Here is a 15,190-nt window from a genome sequence, read left to right as displayed (position 1 = left end):
GAAAGATCATGCATTACCTCTGTTTTGATGACAAAGAAATGAGAATGCGACGCATGGAAACGGTTGGAAGAAGTTTGTACAGAACAGCATTGGATGTTACAAACCAGGAAAGAACATCACTGTTGATGAACAATTGTTCCTAACAAAAGCTCGTTGTGGCTTTACGCAATACATTGCGAGTAAACCCGACAAGTTTGGAATTAAGTTTTGGTTAGTCACTGACATCGACACCAAGTACATGCTGAATGGCTTTCCATATCTGGGAAAACATCCACGTTGGGCAGCAGGTGAGCGAGTGTCGGAGAATGTGGTGATGAGGCTTGTGGAAACTTATGTTGGCAAGGGGAGAAAAGTCACCATGGACAATTTCTTCACCGTCATTGGTGAACAAGTTGCTGGCAAATAAAACAAGCCTAGTCGGCACCATGAACAAAGCAAGACGGGAGCTCCCTCCCTCTGCGCAAAATAAGGCACCTGCACAGCTATTGTACTCCACAATGGTGCTGAAGAATGACAAGACAAAACTCACACTATATCAATGCAAGGCAAGAAAGAACGTTTCTGCAATGATCACCATGCATCCGACAGCAATCTATACTATTACGCACTACAACCAAACAAAGGTGTGTCAATATTACTTAAAACCTCTTAGGGCTAGGGGCAGTATTTTCACGGCCGGATGAAAAACGTACCCAATTTAATAAACATCGCCACATATAAACTTATGCATAATTATCCTAATGTTTTCTATTCTTTTCTGTTTCATAGGTTGGTGTGGATATTTTGGATCCGATGGCACGGCTATACTCTGTGAAAGGAGGCATCCGCCGTTGGCCTGTTGCTGTGTTCTATAACATGCTTGACTTGGCTGCTATTAAAGCACACCTGTTGTTCAAGCAGTGCATGAACAACACCATGCCCAGGAGAGACTTCATCATGAGTCTGGCATACGGGGCAACGTGAGAGACATACTGTATGAGGGCCAAGGCAGCAGCAAAGATTCCACGTGAGCCTTTGCGCGAGCCAAAGGAGAGCCTTTGCGCACAGCTCCCGGGGAGGAGACAGTGCCTGGTGGCCAGATGCGCAAAGAACAGAACCCATGAAACATGTGTCACCTGCAAGAGACGTGTTTGTTGGAAGTATGTCAAGCAAGTGAAAGTGGTGAAGATCTGTGTTGACTGTTGGGACAAGGGATAGCCGCTAAATGAAATCCAACTGATACCAATGCGTGAAAGCAAGAGCTGATAATAATTGACGTTTTTTTTACTGCTCTCATATTGACGCTTATATTCATTATAATACCATTATTGTTTTTATGCTGATTTTTACCATTTATCAAGCACACTTGGAGCTTATAATAATGTTTAGGCTACTGTTTCCATCATTTGATGCGCGTTTTGCTGGCATTCATCATTGTCATTCGGGTATTTTGTAAAAAAAATAAAAATAAGCTGTTACCAAGTTCCAACAAATATGCTTTCTGTTTCATAGTTAAAATGAAGGCACTCCATGAATAATTGAAATGTTATTTTTACATATTGCCTTCACTAACTTAAACTAATGAAAATGTTATTTTGTTATTTGAAATGAAAAAAATGTACAGTACCAGTCAAACGTTTGGACACACCTACTTATTCAAGGTTTTTCTAGATTTGTTGTATTTTCTACATTGTAGAATAATAGTGAAGATATCAAAACTATGAAATAACACATAAGGAATTATTTAGTAACCCAAAAAGTTACACCAGTCTCTCCTGCAGCAAAGCACCCCCACAACATGATATTGCCACCCCCGTGTTTCACGGTTGGGATGGTGTTCTTCAGCTTGCAAGCGTCCCCCTTTTTCCTCCAAACATAACGATGGTCATTATGGCCAAACAGTTCTATTTTTGTTTCATCAAACCAGAGGACATTTCTCGAAAAAGTACGATCTTTATCCCCATGTGCAGTTGCAATCCGTACTCTGACTTTTTAATGGCGGTTTCGGAGCAGTGGCTTCCTCCTTGCTGAGCGGCCTTGCAGGTTATATCGGTATAGGACTGGTTTTACTTTGGATATAGATAATTTTGTACCTGTTTCCTCCAGCGTCTTCACAAAGTCCTTTGCTGTTGTTCTGGGATTGATTTGCACTTTTCGCACCAAAATACATTCATCTCTAGGAGACAGAACGTGTCTCCTTCCTGAGCGGTATGACGGCTGCGTGGTCCCATGGTGTTTATACTTGCGTACTATTGTTTGTACAGATGAACGTGGTACATTCAGGCATTTGGAAATTGCTCCCAAGGATGAACCAGACTTGTGGAGGTCTACAATTCTTTTCTGAGGTCTTGGCTGATTTCTTTTGATTTTCACATGATTTCAAGCAAAGAAGCACTGAGTCTGAAGGTAGGCCTTGAAATTCATCCACAGGTACACCTCCAATTGACTCAAATGATGTCAATTAGTCTATCAGAAGCTTCTAAAGCCATGACATAATTTCTTTGAATTTTCCAAGCTGTTTAAAGTCACAGTCAACTTAGTGTATGTAAACTTCTGACACACTGGAATTGTGATACAGTGAATTACAAGTGAAATAATCTGTATGTAAACCAATGTGTGAAAAATTACTTGTGTCATGCACAAAGTAGATATCCTAACTGACTTGCCAAAACTATAGTTTGTTAACAAGATAAGTGTGGAGTGTTTGAAAAACGACTTTTAATGACTCCAACCTAATTGTATGTAAACTTCCGACTTCAACTGTAAACATAACTTCAATGACTCATTTCTATGAACAGGGGAAAAAAACATCACCAAATGAACTGGGAATACATTACATAGGATGAAGAAACAATACTCCGAGCTGCAGCTCCATACTACTTGTCAGACACTGTCAGGGCTGTGCGCTGCTGGTGGAGAAGTCAGGTGCAGGAGAGCAGGGAGTATTGAGCAAATGCACACTTTATTATGGCAGTAGAGAAAATAACAGAAGAACGCAGCTTCTTGAAAACCTCCAGCCCACAAGGCAAAAGTGTAAGGCACAAATAAATGTTCAATACAAGACACTGTAATACAAAATAAACAAACCGTGTGCAAAAAACACGGAAACATGAAAACCCAGTCAGGCGCGTAACGATAACCACGTAACACGAAACAATTACTCACAAAGACATGGAGGGGAACAGAGGACTAAATACATACAGTGTGATTATGGAATGAAAACCAGGTGTGTATGGAACAAGACAAAACAAATGGACATATGACAAATGGAGCGGCGATGGCTAGAAAGCCGGTGACGTCGATCACCGAACGCCACCCGAACAAGGAGAGGAGACAACTTCGGCGGAAGTCGTGACAGACATAGACATGCTGGGGTGGGATTGGGTCCAAGGGTGGCTTTTGAAAATATCTTTGGATTCCTCATGTCTAACTCATTGTTAGAAAAAAGTTTGGCCCAAATCGGATGTTAGGTACCACATTTATTGAATATTATATGAATCCTATAAATTAAAGTGGCAATCAATTATCTTAATTTCTCAGAGATCTAATTATATTTCAACAAAATAATGTTGCAGGAATGCTACTCATCTGTTTCTAACAGCAGAAACAATTTCAGAACAATCTGCGATGGTGGGTGTCTAAGTTATGTTTCTTCGACCCTCCACGAAGACCAAGCTCTGTGATGGGATGTGATAAGAGTCTTTCATCTCCTTCCTATCCACCAAGGGTTCAGATTAGGTCTTCAGTCAGCCTGGCACATCAGTCCTCACTAGCCACAATCACAGTCCACACAAATCCCAGTCACAGTCCTCACAAACCATAATCACTCATCTCTTTCATTCCCCCCAATGATCATCATCATATTGCATGACATTTATACGTTAATTGTATTTGATTGGGGATGGACTCAGTCTGTGGTTGCAGTCGTATTATCTCCTCCTCTCTGGCTTTGGCTGATAGGGGAAGATGTATTTGGTGGGACTGATGATTCAGAGGCCAGTTTAACGCAGTTGGAAACAAATAGGAACACATATCTATTTGGAAGACAAGGGGGTGGAGGGAGGGAGAGAGAGAGAGGGGGATGAAGGGGGTTGGAGGAAGGAATGGAGTAGGTGGGAGAGATGTAAGGGATTGGTGAGAGGGATGGACAAGGATATGAAAGAGGTTAAGGAAAAGGATGGAGAAAAGACATATGGAAGGATGGATGAAAGATTAAGGGTTGTGTGAGAAACGTAACAGATTCGAGGGAACCATGAAAAGATGGATGAAGGGGTAAAGGATAGATAGAGGAGGGGCTGTAAGAGAGAGGGTTGGATGGAGGAATTAAGAAAAGGGACACACAGGAGCAATTAGGGTTAAGTGCCTTGCTCAAGGGCACATCAACAATCGGCTTGGGGTTTCAAACAAGCAACCTTTCCATTACTGGCCCAATGCTCTTAAACGCTAGACTAGCTGCCGCCCCCAGAGATGATTGAATGGATGAAGAGACTGCTTGATTGTTGGTCTGGGTGTATAGACACACAGCTGTGTGATCAACACACCCACGCCAGAAAAGCTTTCAACAGCGACCTCAACAAGACCTGGTCACGGTGTTCTAGAATGACCTCCCAACACAAGTTAACACCATCCCCCTCTGCTCTCCACCCATAACACCATCCCTCTCTCCTCTCTTAACCTTCGCCAGAGAGAAACGGTAAGCTGGTATTTAGCAATGGGGGAAAAAACACGGTGGCTTCAAACGCGTCCCCTGATCTTTCTGTTCTTCTCATGCTCGCCACAGGGAATAAGGCAGGGAAGAGGAGAGAAGGGAGATGAGGAGGGAAGAGAGAGCAGGAGGGAGCCCTCAATGAAAGCGTGTCACTTCCTGGCTAATTACCAGGCCACATTCCCATGCTGGGTTTGAAATGCCACGCCTGTGTTTTATCTCTGCTCTGTACAAACGCTTGGTGGGCTGAGGGAAGGAAGTAGGATGGAGGGAAGAGAGAGAAGGGAAGAGGAGAGAAGAGGACAGAAAAGGAGGGAAAAGAAGTGAACTAGGAGGGGAGAGGAAAATGAGGGAACTGGAGACTGTTAGGTTTGTTCCTTTCCTCCTTGTCAATCATCATTGGCTCATTGGTGAAATTTGCATTATGACAATATCTTTAATTAAATCATTCAAAAACCTTTATTAATGCAATTGCAGACAGAAGTTGACAAACAGGAACATAGCACGAATGTTGCTGAGTAAGTTCTGCATCAAACACAAGGTCTCAAGTTGTTTTATCAAACCGAAGTCCCGCCTTAGTGATGTCACTGACTACGTCATTGCCTTTTTACTCCTGAGACCAAAACCCTGCATCCATAGCTGTACAAACATAGAGTTTCAGTGTTTATCTAAAAGCTAGGTAATAATGTCCCCTCCCCTTCTATTAATATAACATAAGCATAATAAATTATTCTAATACATCAAACATTTGTACAGCCCCAAATCATGACCCCTAGGTGAATCCTGACAAGACTCAGAAGGGCAGCCAACTACTGTACCTCAGGCTCGCTAGCTTTTATAATCTTTGAGAGTGCACTCTGTCTGTTGCGCTCTCTCCTACCTCTTTCTGTCTCTCTTTCATTCTCATTCCCTCTTTTTCCCCTCTCTCTTTCCCATGTCTCTGGGGACACACTTATTTATATAAATATATATCAGCCCACCCAGGGGTCACCGCACCCAGAGTCTATAGTATATTGAGATCTCTACATTGACCCCACCCTGATATACAGTAATTGTATAGTATATTGCCTCCCCCTTACCTGTGTGAAGAATGGTTCGTAGATCTCCACTCCCTTGTCGGAGCCCTGTGAGAGGACGTCTCGTCCGCGGTGCCAGCTGTAGCGGACTGGGGGGTTGGAGTTAGCCACGCAGCGCAGGAACACTGTCCTCTCGTAATAGAACTGTTCTTTAGCCTCTCCTACACTCTGGTGCACCGTCACTAAAGGGTCATCCAGGTCTGGAGACAGAGAGGAACAGAGGAAGAGGAGAGGTAAATCCATTGATTAATCAATGAACCAATGAATGAATCAATCCATCATGCATTCAGTTGTACAACTGACTAGGCATCCCCCTTTCCCTCAAAATTCATTGTGCAAGTAATGAATCCATTGAGAAATCAATTGAATGGCTACCTAACCAATATGACATTTGTATTATTGATCATTAACACGGATATCATACTTTATTGTATTTCAATGACCCCAATTTCTCTTTTAGGCCAACTCTGTACAAAAGGGCAGAGTAAAATCAATTAATTGGTCACTCAGGCAAGAAATCAATCAAATAAATAATCAATCAAATGGCTTCATTACCATAAACAAGAAAGACACATTCAACACAAATATAGTTGTATTGCATATCTGTCACCTGCAGGCAGCCTAATAGAGGTGAAAAGTGAGGGAAAGAGTAAGACAAGCTCGACAGTGAAACAGAGGTCCAAACATGCACGCACACACACACGCACGCACGCACCCATGCCGCACACACACAGACTCTCAGTTCTCCTGCCTCCACATGAACTCCAGGATCAATACATCCCCTTGACTTTCCTAATCGATGAGCTAGCATGCACAGCCTTCAAAGTGAAAGTCCTGTAAGAGACAGACATGGGAAAGGGCCGCCAAAAAAATCTTGAATATCCTTCCCTGATGCGCATCACTCTTTAAGATACTATTTAGTTGCCCTCTTGTCCCTAACAGGAGATCAGTAAATGAATATATGTGTTTCCTCGCTCCCATTTCCCAACGCATCAGAGGGAAGTTTTCCCCCTCTGTCTGACAGTTAGCTATTTGAGCAAAGCGCTCGCGGTTGATTAAACAGATTCAAAGTTAATCATCTTGCTCGCCTGACGATTAAAGCCTTTGGCAAATGGGTGTTCATCATAACTCTCTCTGTCTTTTAGCATGCTAATGCTCACCTTTTTAAGATCATGTCAAAGAAACTTAAAGGGGGCTAGTCCATTTCCCCTTTTCATCTCCCTCTGAGATGCAATCAGTTCTCAACGCAGCGAACAGGCAATTTAAATGGAATTGATTAAGGAAAAACCAATGCAAGTTATCCCCTCATGCTAAAATACCCTAAACGATTACGGATGACCTTATGCGCTTATCTCTCAATCTCAATCTCCATGTACAACTATTTTCATTCCACTGCTAAACGTTTGCTGAGAAAACGATATTAGGCATTGAATTGGAGAGGTTAATCAATGGATGCATGCCTTGAATTCAGACTGTCAGTATCGTCCTGTCCTCCCTCTGAGTTAAACCCCAGGACCTATTTAGGGAGCATGCTGGCCGCACCACACACACACAAACACACGCAAACACACACACACACCAGGGTTTTTTTATGGATCAAAAACGGGTTCCAGTGATGGGCATGGCAGGGGGCTTGGTAGGGGGCGAGGTCAGCAGTCGGCCCGGGCTACATTTGAGGCTCCAATCTTGGCGGTGTAGTACAAATGTTGCATTTTTTTTTTTTATTCTGCAATTCTACGAATTTCACCATAGAGCTGAAAGGCATTTATGCAGTTTAAAAGCAAATTTCCTGCAATTCTACACATTTTGCCATGCAGCTAAGATAAAATGTTGCAGTTTTAAAGCTAATTTCCTGCGATTCTATGCATTTTGCCATGGCTAATGCTGTTTGCCATGGCTAATTCATTGTTTTTTAATTGTCCTTGACTGTCTAGCTTTTATTTTGGTGATCTATATACATATATAGATACATTATCATTTCTACATACTTTATATCTGGTTTTAGTCATTTAAGTTTACATTTCAAGTGTTTTTCCATCCCAAAAATTAATTAACCCCCAAAATATTATTATTGTTATTTATTTTTTTACACTGTTTGGATTTAGGCAGCCCACCCAAGGATTACAGTGGCAGAAAAATCCCTGCACACAGGCACGGACCAGAATGCTGATTCCTCAGTTACATGCTCTGGCCTACAGCACCTTAATCAAACCCCAGCAGTGGTCAATACTTCATCCAAAAGCCATTACATTACTCGCTGTGTGTGTGTGTGTGTGTGTGTGTGTGTGTGTGTGTGTGTGTGTGTGTGTGTGTGTGTGTGTGTGTGTGTGTGTGTGTGTGTGTGTGTGTGTGTGTGTGTGTGTGTGTGTGTCAGTGTGCATGTGTGTGTGGGTCATTACATTACAGAGGCTCAGCTCAGCTCAGGTATAGGCAGCAATTATCTCTGGGAGAAGAGAGACTGACGGCCATGCCGAGGGAAAGACAGAGCGATTGACTGGAAACGTTTTGGCTGTGCACATTACTCTAAATAAATACACTGATTCATTATGGAGAAGAAGGGAGGATGGCGTTGGTATTTGTGTGAGTGTGCGTGTGTGTATGTGGGGTGAGTATTCACACATGGGTAGGTATGCAAGCTTGTGTGTGCATGTATGTGTGTTTGTGTATGAATCCCACATCTTATCTCCAGCTCTTCCCTGGTTCCCCTCCTCTCTGCCTGATTCAGACACTCAAATTAGGGAGTGTGACGGAAAGGCAGTGATTCAGAAGGAGCCGTATCGTATCTATCCTGGGATGGATACAAGTGTCTCTGAATGCATCTGATTGGGGCTTGTCAACTATCCTGTTAATGAGAGCGGGGGTAGCTAGTAGATCTGTCTGTCTGTCTGTCTGTCTGTCTGTCTGTCTGTCTGTCTGTCTGTCTGTCTGTCTGTCTGTCTGTCTGTCTGTCTGTCTGTCTGTCTGTCTGTCTGTCTGTCTGTCTGTCTGTCTGTCTGTCTGTCTGTCTGTCTGTCTGTCTGTCTGTCTGTCTGTCTGTCTGTCTGTCTGTCTGTCTGTTTGTTTGTGTGTGTGTGTGCTATGGACAATTTGGGAGGGGAGGCGGAACTATTTATAATCAAATGTATGCACAGAGGAAGTGGATTGATGCTAGGAGCACAGTGTGGAGAGATAAATATGAATATATGGAAATGTACGCACTGGATAAAAATTGGATGAATTTCAAACAAAATTCCACCTTCACCATCCGTTCTCTCTCTCTCTGCTGTGAGGATGTTACTTTGCATGTCGCTCTTGTGCAATTTCCTTCAGGAGTCACGCTCTGATGATTGTGAAGCTTAATGTACAGAGCCCAGAAGAGGTGTGTGTGTGTGTGTGTGCGTGCGTGTGTGTGTGTGTGAACGCTGTGGTATAGGCTCCGCTACAGAGTTGTTAGGGTTTGTAATTGCAGGTTTAACGGTGGTTCCCAGGCAAGTAAATGCTCCGTGGCACCAAGTTAACCTTTTATTACGTCACCGGCCACTCTCATTCCCACTAAGCACACAGTCTTGACCAGAGAGTCGCAACACAATGCTGAGTTCTTCCTGTTTCAGATGCAAGTGAGAGAGAGAGAGAGAGAGAGAGAGAGAGAGAGAGAGAGAGTGAGAGAGACAGGGGAAGAGAGAGACAGAGAGAGAGAGACAGGGGAAGAGAGAGACAGAGAGAGAGAGAGAGACAGGGGAAGAAAGAGAGAGCAAGTGAAAGAGAGAGTGAGAGAGAGGGAAAGAGAGAGACAGAGCGAGAAAGAGGGAAAGAGCGACAGACAGACAGACAGACAGACAGACAGACAGACAGACAGACAGACAGACAGACAGACAGACAGACAGACAGACAGACAGACAGACAGACAGACAGACAGACAGACAGACAGACAGACAGACAGACAGACAGAATGGAGTGGGTGGTGATGGCATGTCACATCGTTTACTCAAGCACTGTACATTAGATATGACAAATGAGTCATACAAACTCTTCTGCAGGCAGGGACCATGGAGAATGTTAATTGTGGCGGTTCTCTAGTGGAAGTCCACATTAAATTACAAGGATGCTAGTGTACACTCTTCATATTTCATGCTTTCACGACTATCTGGTTGATTTCATCAGTACTACAGTACAGTAGATTACTTTGGTAATACAGTCATTAAGAAACTAGAACACAGACAATGGGTGCTAGCTATTCATGATGAATACGAAAAAACAATTCTCTATACCGAAATAATGTGTTTGTCAAATGGGCTGACGAGAGCTTTGGATTAAAAGAGAAAGCACAAAGAATAAAGCAGATAATTATCACTTCAAAACCTGAAACACATTTTTTCTTTCATGTCCATTCTCCCGAAGATACACACACTTCTCTCTCCCACCCCTCTCTCTATCCCCCTGTCACTTTCTCCCTCCCCACCTCTTTTTCCCTCTCTATCTCCCTCCCTCCTTCTCTCTATCTAATCTACACCAGTCATTTGGAAGGGAGAGAGAGACAGAAAGAGAGAGAGAGAGAGAGAGAGAGAGAGAGAGAGAGAGAGAGATCAGAACACCCATGAGGCTTTGAGTCCGTCAGCCCATCGTGTCAGAGGGCTGTGAATTAATTTCACCCTGTTGCCGTGGCACTAATCATTTATCCCAGGTTGATTACAATGCGGCGCCAATCGACCTCCCTCAAACTGTTGTGTTTATCCTTCCACGGGTAGAAATATTTTCATTATGTCTAAGATAAGCAATTTGCTTTCAATCTCTGCTAAGAGAAAGGGAAGGAGAAAGGAGGGGGGATGGGGAGGAAGGGGGAAACGTGCAAATTGCAGGCATCCAGATGCCGGGTTAATGAGGTGGTAGATCCAGTGGCTGTCTACTGCAATCATCCCCTCAGTATGGGGCGGAGCGTCCTCTGCTCTCATTGCAAGGGGATATTTTGGTGGATGGTAGAGAGAGAGAGTCGTGGATGAGTGTTATCAGTGAGAGCAGCTATTACCTGGCAAAAAGCCCTAATGCTCTGAAGCAGGGCCTCTTCCTTCCCCCTCTTTCCCATCCTTTAACACTGAGGCCTAAAAGCAGCACCTAAAAGTGCCTAGCTACCCTTCTTTAAAGGTCCAATGCAGTCCTTTTTAACTCAAAATAAAATAATTTCTGGGTAACAATTATGTACCTTACTGTGATTGTTTTCAATTAAAATGGCAACCAAAAAAAGAAACAAATATAGTTCTTTGCAAAGAGCAATTTTTCAAGCAAGAACTTTGCTAGGACTGTGTGGGTCTGGTCTGAGTTGGGAGGGTAAAACTAAAAACTAGCTGTTATTGGCAGAGAGGTTTGGAACTCTCTTTCTTATTGGTCTATTAATAGCTAGTTTTCAGTGCAGTCAAAAATGTGATTTTCCTGTATTCTATATGCACTGAGTGCATAAAACATTAAGAAGACCTTCCTGAGATTGAGTTGCACTCCTCCCCTCTTTTGCCCTCAGAAGTGCCTAAATTTGTCTCAGCATGGCCTCTACAACGTGTAAAGCTTTCCACAGGGATGCTGGCCCATGTTGACTCCAATGCTTCTCACAGTTGTGTCAATTTGACTGGATGTCCTTTGGGTGGTGGACAATTCTTGATACACACGGGAAACTGTTGAGTACGGAAAAACCCAGCAGCGTTGCAGTTCTTGACACAAACCAGTGCGCCTAGCACCTAATACCATACCCCGTTCAAAGCCACTTAAATACACTACATGGCCAAAGGTATGTGGACACCTCTTCAAATTTTCCATGGCCAAGTAGCCGCAACAAGCCTAAGATCACCATACACAATGCCAAGCATCGGCTGGAGTGGTGTAAATCTCGCCGCCATTGAACTCTGGAGCAGTGGAAACGCGTTCTCTGGAGTGATGAATCACGCTTCATCATCTGGTAGTCCGACGGACGAATCTGGGTTTGGCGGATGCCAGGAGAACGCTACCTGCCGAATGCATAGTGCCAACTGTAAAGTTTGTTGATACTACTGCACTGTTTGTTAGATACTACTGCACTGTTGGAGCTAGGAACACAAGCATTTCGCTACACCCGTAATAACAGCTGCTAAATATGTGACCAATAAAATTGCATTATATTTCATTTTACTTGATCTTGTGGCTGAATGGAAGCAAGTCCCCGTAGAAATGTTCCAACTTCTAGTGGAAAGCCTTCTCAGAAGAGTGGAGGCTGTTATAGCAGCAACTCCATATTAATGCCCATGATTTTGGAATGAGACAAGCAGGTATCCACATACTTTCGGTCATGTAGTATATTTTGTCTTGCCCACTCACACTCAGAATGGCACACATACACAATCCATGTCTCAATTTTCTCAAGGCTTGAAAATCCTTCTTTAACCTGTATCCTCCCATTCATCTAGTGGGGCAGCAGGTAGCCTAGTGGTTAGAACGTTGGGCCAGTAACCGAAAGGTAGCTTGATAGAACCCCCAAGCTGACAAGGTAAAAAATCTGTAATTTTGCCCCTGAACAAGGCAGTTAACCCACTGTTCCTAGGTTATCATTGTAAATAAGAATTTGTTCTTAACTGACTTACCTAGTTAAATAAAGGTTAAATAAAAAATAAAAATATTTAAAAAATATACACTGATTGAAGTGGATTTAACAATTGACATCAATAAGGGTTCATAGTTTTCACCTGGATTCACATGGTCAGTTTATGTCACGGAAAGAGCAGGTGACAATGTTTTGTACACTCAGTGTATAATCCCACAGTATGAGGTTGGAATAATACTGTGAAATTGTGAAAATGATGATAATTCCCTTTTAGTGTAATAAGAGCTGTTTGAAAAGACAGCCTGAAATGTCAGCCTGTTTTGGTGGGATGGAGTTTTTTTTTTTTTATGGTAGAAAAGAAACAACAATGAGTTATTAGTCATGATAGGGTGGCCATGCCAGGCCCACTCTATCAGATTGAGCAACAACAAAAAACACATTATTACTACAAACATACTCCCCAGCAACCCAATTTGGCCCATCCAAATGTATGCAGGCCCACCCCCAACTAATTTCTGCCTACACCCCTGCTAGGGGGCCGTCAAACTCTTGTGGTCTCTTACATGTCCCACTGTTTGCATTGTGTGTTTGTTTCACACCTCTGTGTGAGGCACTCTGCAGACAGTGTCCAAATAATCGTGTTCATTATGATCTAAAAAGCCAAACTGCTCCTAAATCAGTACTCCTATTCTGAGATGCTTTGCGGGCAGAGGTGAGCTTGGTGCTCTCTCTCACCTGGCCAGTTGTGAAGAGTCAGTTTACAATCCCCCTGGCCTGCTATGTTCAGTGGGGAAGGGGAGCCTACTGAAGGAGTTAGACATTTATGGTGTTAGTCATTGAGAAAGGGCTGTAAAACGGTGTGCCAAAAGTCACCAGCAGGGAATTTGTAACCAAGTTTAGGCTGGGTGTTTTCTTTTAGTATATTGCTTTTACATTACAGTTATGTAGTTTTGTCAAATGAGTCAACTGTATCTTATAGCAGCATTGATCCCTTTATATTCCTTTATTGTATCCCCCACAGAGAGGATGATGGCATTTGGGAGCACCCCCCCCTCCCCCTCCCTCCACTGCCAGATCCACAACCCCCACTGCTGTCTCTAATGCTGTCTCTACTGGTGGTTCAAGCTCCACCACTACACCCCTCCAGTCCTCTTCCACTACCCCCAGCCAGTTCATCTAGAGGTGGGGGGGGCAAAGGGGACACCTAGGCCTCAACAGAGAAGAGGGAGGAGCAGAGGTAGGGGCAGTAGAACCAGTACTGGAACCAGCACAACAGAGGGAGATGAACCTGAGGACAGATGTCATACAGTCATTGAAGATTATGTGGAGCCAGTTCCACCCAGGTTCAGACCCAAACAACCTGTAGGCCCACAGTTGGACAGTACTCAAACATACACCCCTTCCAGCTGTTTCAGCTCTACTTCACCACCTCCGTGCTGGCGAGGATGCACTGGAAACATGTCACCATGGGCGTCACATGCTCTTGGTGATATTTCCCTGGTGATATACATGGGACTGGTGAAGGTATCAAGACTAGTTGACTAGTGGGGCAAGTCCCCGCTAGAGTCAAGCCCAGTTACAAGAATCAAGCCCGGTTGCATTTATAATGTATATCTGTTTTAATTAATATGGGACCAATACCTTTTTTGGCTAATTCAATGTGTAATAGCAGTGGAATTACCACATTTGGACACTTTGGAGAGGTTGTAAGTACACTTGGAATATACCCTGGATGTCCTCTGACACCACAACAATGATTAAGAGAGGTTGATATTGTAGAAAGTGTGTTTTTATAGTGACCAATACCTTTTAGGCTAATTCAATGTGTAATAGCAGTGGAATTACCTAATTGACATACTTAGGACACTTTGGAAAGCCTGAGGGGAACACTTAAAGATGTCCGTTGACCACACCTGACACCCCTTTCTAAAACGTCTGTAGAATTCTAGCTGTTGTGTCTATCAATACAATTTGTTTCCCAGAAGTTTAGAACTTGTTGTGGAAGCCAACTGATGTGTTAACCACTCTGTTCATCAGTAATTGACTCATGGCTTGTCCATGAAAGATGACTTTCAAAATATTTTATTTTTTTTAAAATGGTTACTTTGTGTGTGCTTGATCTTGTGTGATCTGAACTGTGCTATTCCTATATTGTCACAGATTTCTTCGTCGTCAGACGATATAGCGAAATCATCGTCGGAGAAAGTGGACCAATACGCAGTGGAGTTAGTGCTCATCATCCTAATTTATTAAACGAATGTGAACACGGAGGAAAAACAAGAAAACAAAATAAGACTAGTGACAGTTTTACAGGCATAAATAACGCAGTGCAAAAACAACTACCCACGAAACACAAAGACAAACACAACCTACTATATAGGACTCCCAATCAATGGCAACTCAACACACCTGCCTTCAATTGGGAGTCCAACCCCAATTAACTATACATAGAAAAACAACCCTAGAACCTATACCAACAACTAACACACCCCACTACACCACACACAAAAACCCCATAATACAAAACAAATATACCTCTGCCACGTCCTGACCAAATATAATACAACTAATACCTAAATATTGGTCAGGATGTGACATATATACTGTATGTTCTGACCATTTCCTTATAATCTCCTAGGTGTTTTCTTTTCAATGATACCACGTTGATGCATGTCCTTATCATATAACTGCTCTTGAAAAGCAGTTACTTTTGCGTATGTCTATTTAGCCGGAAATCTACATTTCTGCCATTACATTTGAGAGTAAAAAAAAATGACATCCTACTAAAAGGGAATTATCATAACTTTCGCAATTTCACAGTATTATTCCAATCTCATAGTGTGGAAATATAAAACATAGGTAAATCAAGTTTTTGACTGCACTGGGCCTTTA

At 42.9% G+C, this 15,190-nt stretch overlaps 1 protein-coding gene across 2 annotated transcripts in view; it reads right to left on the bottom strand.

Moving 5' to 3' along the window:
• Nucleotides 1–15,190, bottom strand: part of LOC106571582 (MAM domain-containing glycosylphosphatidylinositol anchor protein 2) — a 419,589-nt gene that overhangs the window by 178,849 nt on the left and 225,550 nt on the right. For both annotated transcript variants that reach the window (XM_014144813.2, XM_014144816.2), the window contains exon 4: nt 5,764–5,960. In XM_014144813.2, the coding sequence (XP_014000288.1) occupies nt 5,764–5,960 (197 nt within the window). The remainder of the gene's footprint in view (nt 1–5,763; nt 5,961–15,190) is intronic.

Source organism: Salmo salar, chromosome ssa15 (genome assembly GCF_905237065.1).
Source record: "Salmo salar chromosome ssa15, Ssal_v3.1, whole genome shotgun sequence".
Classification (NCBI taxonomy): Eukaryota; Metazoa; Chordata; class Actinopteri; order Salmoniformes; family Salmonidae; genus Salmo; species Salmo salar.
The sequence above is the reverse complement of the archived record's forward strand: the minus strand, read 5'-3'. Positions and strand labels throughout refer to the sequence as shown.